Source organism: Gastrolobium bilobum, unplaced genomic scaffold (assembly GCF_033153095.1).
Source record: "Gastrolobium bilobum isolate Gb01-03AN ecotype WA unplaced genomic scaffold, APGP_CSIRO_Gbil_v1 utg694, whole genome shotgun sequence".
In the NCBI taxonomy this organism is placed as follows: domain Eukaryota; kingdom Viridiplantae; phylum Streptophyta; class Magnoliopsida; order Fabales; family Fabaceae; genus Gastrolobium; species Gastrolobium bilobum.
The window spans coordinates 92,671-97,629 of record NW_026895750.1 but is presented as its reverse complement, the minus strand read 5'-3'; the positions used below and the strand labels follow the sequence as shown (position 1 = coordinate 97,629).

The 4,959-nt window shown below is 31.4% G+C and overlaps 1 protein-coding gene across 1 annotated transcript; it reads right to left on the bottom strand.

The window, feature by feature from the left end:
• Window positions 1–265: 265 nt before the first annotated feature.
• LOC133295627 (CBS domain-containing protein CBSX5-like) lies at window positions 266–2,015 on the bottom strand. The gene is made up of 2 exons (XM_061494472.1): window positions 1,663–2,015; window positions 266–1,213 (listed from the first exon to the last, which is right to left on the bottom strand). The coding sequence occupies exons 1-2, from the start codon at window positions 2,001–2,003 to the stop codon at window positions 355–357; spliced, it is 1,200 nt and encodes a 399-aa protein (XP_061350456.1). The 5' UTR covers window positions 2,004–2,015; the 3' UTR covers window positions 266–354.
• Between the last annotated feature and the right edge of the window lie 2,944 nt (window positions 2,016–4,959).

The window sequence follows — 4,959 nt, the reverse complement described above, 5'->3', positions numbered from 1 at the left end:
AATAAACTTAATGCTTCTAACCTTTACCACAAAAGATCTGAAGCCAAAATGGTGTACAAGTCTGGTTGCTTTCCTACTATGCATCAATCTCATTTTATTTTATTAACATAAAAAGCATTTTCATGGAGATGGGAAAATTTAAGTACTTCTAAGAAAACTTACACGGGAAAAACTGGTGCTTAACACAGAAAGGCATTAAAGGGAATTTTATTAGAAAGTAAATACACTGAAATAAATCAAACAACACAAGCCACAACCGAATATTCATAACAGAAGGCTCATGTTCATAGACCTTAGTTCATGCTTCTCTATGAGAATCCAAAGCCAAAACTTTTGTCACAGCTTCCTAGTCATCTAAATAGTCTCTACATTTTCTCTGAACACCTTCAACATATTAGAAAAAGTTACAATGCCAACTAAGCTACAATCATCCTCAATAACCCACAAGTAGTTCACTCTGTGAGCAATTGCCTGAATCATCACAGCAACCAAAGAACTCTTGGGATGACACACTATAGCTTCTGCCTTCCTCACCATCCTAGCTGAGTAGCTATATGACCTTGTGTACCTTCCTGATCTCATCATTGTCCTTTTTGATGATTCCTCATCAGAAGAAGATGAAGATAATGATAATGCTGATGATGTGTCACTGACCAAAGATGACAAAATTGTAAACTCTTGTAACATTTTCTCCAAATTTTTCTCCTTCAACCTTGCCTTCACAACTCTCACTAGATCTTCTGGAGGACCACCACAATCAATGTAGGCCATCAAGTCCCCTGCAGATAAAGTGGTGATAGCAGCTGCAACAGCCTCATCACAGCAAGCAAGTGTGAAGGGTGAAATCTCACCAATGAAAGTACCATCACTATCAACAATAGCAACAGAAGTTTGTTGAATAAGGGACTTTGAGATTGCTCCGATTGCAGAAGATGCAGGGGAGTAGTAATCAATGGCAAGCACATCAGAGTTTATAATCTCAAGAGCATCAATGGAAATTGCAGGTAGTGGAGTGAATAGGCCAATTGAACCAATCAAGAACCGAATCACATCCTCTTGTGTTAACCAACAAAACTCACGACCATTATGGCTGTTTATTGTAGAGGCCTTCTGAGGCTGTTTTCTCCTTGAAATGCCACTCCTCTTTGTTTGCAATATTGGCACCACAAGATTCTGTGCTCCTTGGAGTATGAGATCAATTGCTTCCAACAAACTGAAACATCAAAATAACAAAATGAAGGGGTTAATCAACTTAATTCTTAAAACACAAACAAAAACAGAATTTCAAGTTTCACCTTCAAAATTTTTATAATTAGACTTTTTTTTAACCATGTAAATGAAACACCCCAAAATAGAAAAAAACAAAAAAAAAAACAAACTTTAGATTCAGCTAATTCAATCCATGTTTTAATGAATAAAAACTTAAACAACAATTAAGCAATGAAACAAGGAAAAATATTTTTGATTTTGCTTTTTTATCTCTTTTCTTTTCACAAGAGAATCCAATTCATTCATTTTTATGTGAATGTGAGGGAGAAATATTTTTCGGAAAAAACCCATGAAATAAAAAGAATAAATCAACGTCGCCATTATAATGATTAAAAAAAAAGAAGGAAATAAAGAAATAGAGAGAGAGAGAGAGATGTGTTAAGTGTTAACCACCTTGAAGAAGGTTCGAGATGCACAACGAGATTTGGAACCTTAGGTAGAATTGAAGAAACGGGTGCTTTGAGAGCAGAGGAAGGAGACAAGAGGCTCTCCTCTTTGCAAAGGTAGCAAATAACATCAACCATACACAGTTTCCCAACACATTCACAACAACCCAGTTCCTTGTTTTCGATTCCACGCGAGTGGTCGCATCTCCACACGCTTATGAAGCTGTCGTCGGAGCTCTTAATTGCGGCCAAGGCCTCCGCGACGGTGACTGAAGCAGAGAGCGACCTCAACGGTGGCTTCCCAAGGCAGAGGTCAGATACCTCACGCGCCAGAAAATTCACTTCCATGCAAAGGGTAAAGCTCCGGTGAAAGAGAATGCGGCTGCGGCTGCGGTGGTTGTTGCGGTGGCGTTGGCGGTGGCAGGGGAATTGGTGAGAGGGTGTGTGTTTGAAGACAGGAAAGCAAAGGGTAGTATTTATAAAGTACAAAATAGTTGTGTGATTGTGAAGTGTGAACTGAAAGGCAATTGGGGTACGGTACTTAGGTACAACAAAGTTGTGTGACTCACTATTGTTTTGTCCTTTTTTTGGTACAATTGGTGTTCATTATCTTATTTGGGAAAATTAATTAATCTAATTTAAAAATTTATCTAATCTTATTTTATGCTATTTTTAAAATGAATCTACCACATATTTAAAGAAAAGTAAAATAGCTTAATTCTATTCTTTTTTATTTTTTAAAAGGGATATATGTAATAGAGTTAAAAGTCTGGCACAATGATTATTTTGTCATTTTTTGGCAAAAAAAATTATTGGATTGTCAAATTAGGAAAAAAATTTGTCAAAATATCACGTCACCAAATTCATTACACTTTGCAATGAGATTATTAGGTACCATGTCAGCGAGTTTAAGACCATGTAATCTCGTTGCATTGTGAAGCGAGATTATGTGACAGAGCCTAGCATTTTATCTAGCGCTAGTAATAATTTGACATGTCGATTAAAAGGATGAATAAATGCTGATTTCTTTTTTTTATTTTCATTTTAAAAAATATAATACACAGTAAAGATGATGAAGTGTCCATGGAAAAATGATAGAGACAAATTAATGTCCAATGAATACTGATTTGTTTTTTATTTTCTTTTTATAAAATATAATACACAATAAAGACGATGGACTACCCATGAAAAAATGATAAAGACGATTTAATGACCAAAAAACGCTGATTTTTGTTTTTGTTTTCTTTTTCGAAAATATAATACACAATAAAGATGAATGACTACCCAATGGAAAAACGATAAAGACGATTTAATGTCCAATAAATGCTGATTTGTTTTTTTGTTTTCTTTTTGAAAAATGTAATACACAATAAATACGATGGAGTGTCAATGGGAAAATGATAAAGACGATTTAATGTCCAATAAATGCTAATTTGTTTTTTGTTTTCCTTTTGGAAAATATAATACACAATAAAGATGATAAATGCCAAATGGAGTATTCATAGAAAAATGATAAAGATGATTTAATATCCAATAAATGCTGATTTGTTTTTGTTTTCTTTTAGAAAAATCTATATATATATAAAGGAGAGTTCACTGCTGAAAAGTTTTGCCAAGTGTCACTCCCTGGTTAATTCTACAATTTGGTTATATACGAACTTTCTTTATTGGGTAAATTTGAAAAAAAAAACTCTTTTAAAAATTGAATTTTAATTTTTAAATCGAATAGTAGTTGCAAACAAGGCATTGAATGTCCCACTGCCCATCACATTGGTATCCAAAAAAATCAGGTGTTTTAATTGCTTTTTATGTTGGAATTGGTTATCTCATCTGAAATTCGAAATTTTAAATGGTTTATCAATTAAATTTCGAAATTATGTATTTATTTTGCGCAATCTGAAATTTGAAATTTTAAATTCAATAAAAAGAAAACTCTTTTCACGGACATGCATTCACAATCTCTATTCATGGAGATCAATAGAAACAAAAACAAATTTCACAATTGTTGAAGACCTGATCGTCATTCAATTCACAATTTCGTTATAGTTATTTTTAAAAAAAAATATATACAATAATGATATAACAAAGACATTATCTTTGTTATATAGACATTATCTTTGTTATAGATTTGATTCAAATATCATAACAATCAAGAATCAAGAGAGCTGACAGACAAAATAAATTAAATCCCAAAACCAAAACTATCATATCAGATAAACTATCATACCAATATTCTTTTAAAAATTGAATTTCCGCACCACTAGGGTTAGCCTAGTGGTGTGGGGTGTGTGTGTTAAGAGTGTGTGTAGTGTAGGGTGTTGTGTTCAATTCCTTGTAACCTCCAAAAAAAAAAAAAATTGAATTTTCGAAATTTTAAATGGTTTATCAATTAAATTTCGAAATTATGTATTTATTTTGCATAATCTGAAATTCGAAATTTTAAATTCAATAAAAACAGAATAAGACATTATCTTTATTATATAATTGATTCAAATATCATAACAATCAAGAATCAAGAGAGCTGACAGACAAAATAAATTAGATAATCAGGTGTTTTAATTGCTTTTTATGTTCGAATTGGTCGTTTGATCTGAAATTCAAAATTTGAAATGGTTTAAAATTTTGAAATTAAATATGGATGGTGGGAAAGAATTTCTTTTAAAAATCGAATTTTAATTTTGTAATTGAATAATTAAATGACCGTTTATGGTGGCAGACATAAAAGAATAATTAATTAATAAATATGATTTTGAAATTCGAAATTTTAATTGGATAATCAAGTGTTTTAATTGCTTTTTATGTTGGAATTGGTCGTCTGATATGAAATTCGAAATTTGAAATGGTTTAAAATTTTGAATTTAAATATGGATGGTGGGAAAAGAAATTCTTTTAAAAATCGAATTTTAATCTTTAAATCGAATAATTAAATGACCATTTGTGGTGGCAGACAAGACATTGAATGTCACACTGCCCATCACATTGGTATCCAAAAAGAAATCATCTGATTTAATTGCTTTTTATGTTGGAATGCGTCATCTGATCTAAAATTCAAAATTTAAAATGGTTTAAAATTTTGAATTTAAATATGGATGGTGGGAAAAGAATTTCTTTTAAAAATCAAAATTTAATTTTGTAATTGAATAATTAAATGACCGTTTGTGGTGGCAGACATAAAAGAATAATTAATTAATAAATATAGTTTTGAAATTTGAAATTTTAATTGGATAATCAAGTGTTTTAATTGCTTTTTATGTTGGAATTGGTCGTCAGATCTGAATTTTGAAATGGTTTAAAATTTTGAATT

Bases quoted from the DNA above. Each gene is read 5' to 3' on its own strand.
- LOC133295627 (XM_061494472.1), bottom strand. From the start codon at position 2,003: ATGGAAGTGAATTTTCTGGCGCGTGAGGTATCTGACCTCTGCCTTGGG. The intron at 1,214-1,662 runs GTGGTTAACACT...TTGATGTTTCAG, and splicing joins CATCTCGAACCTTCTTCAAG to TTTGTTGGAAGCAATTGATC.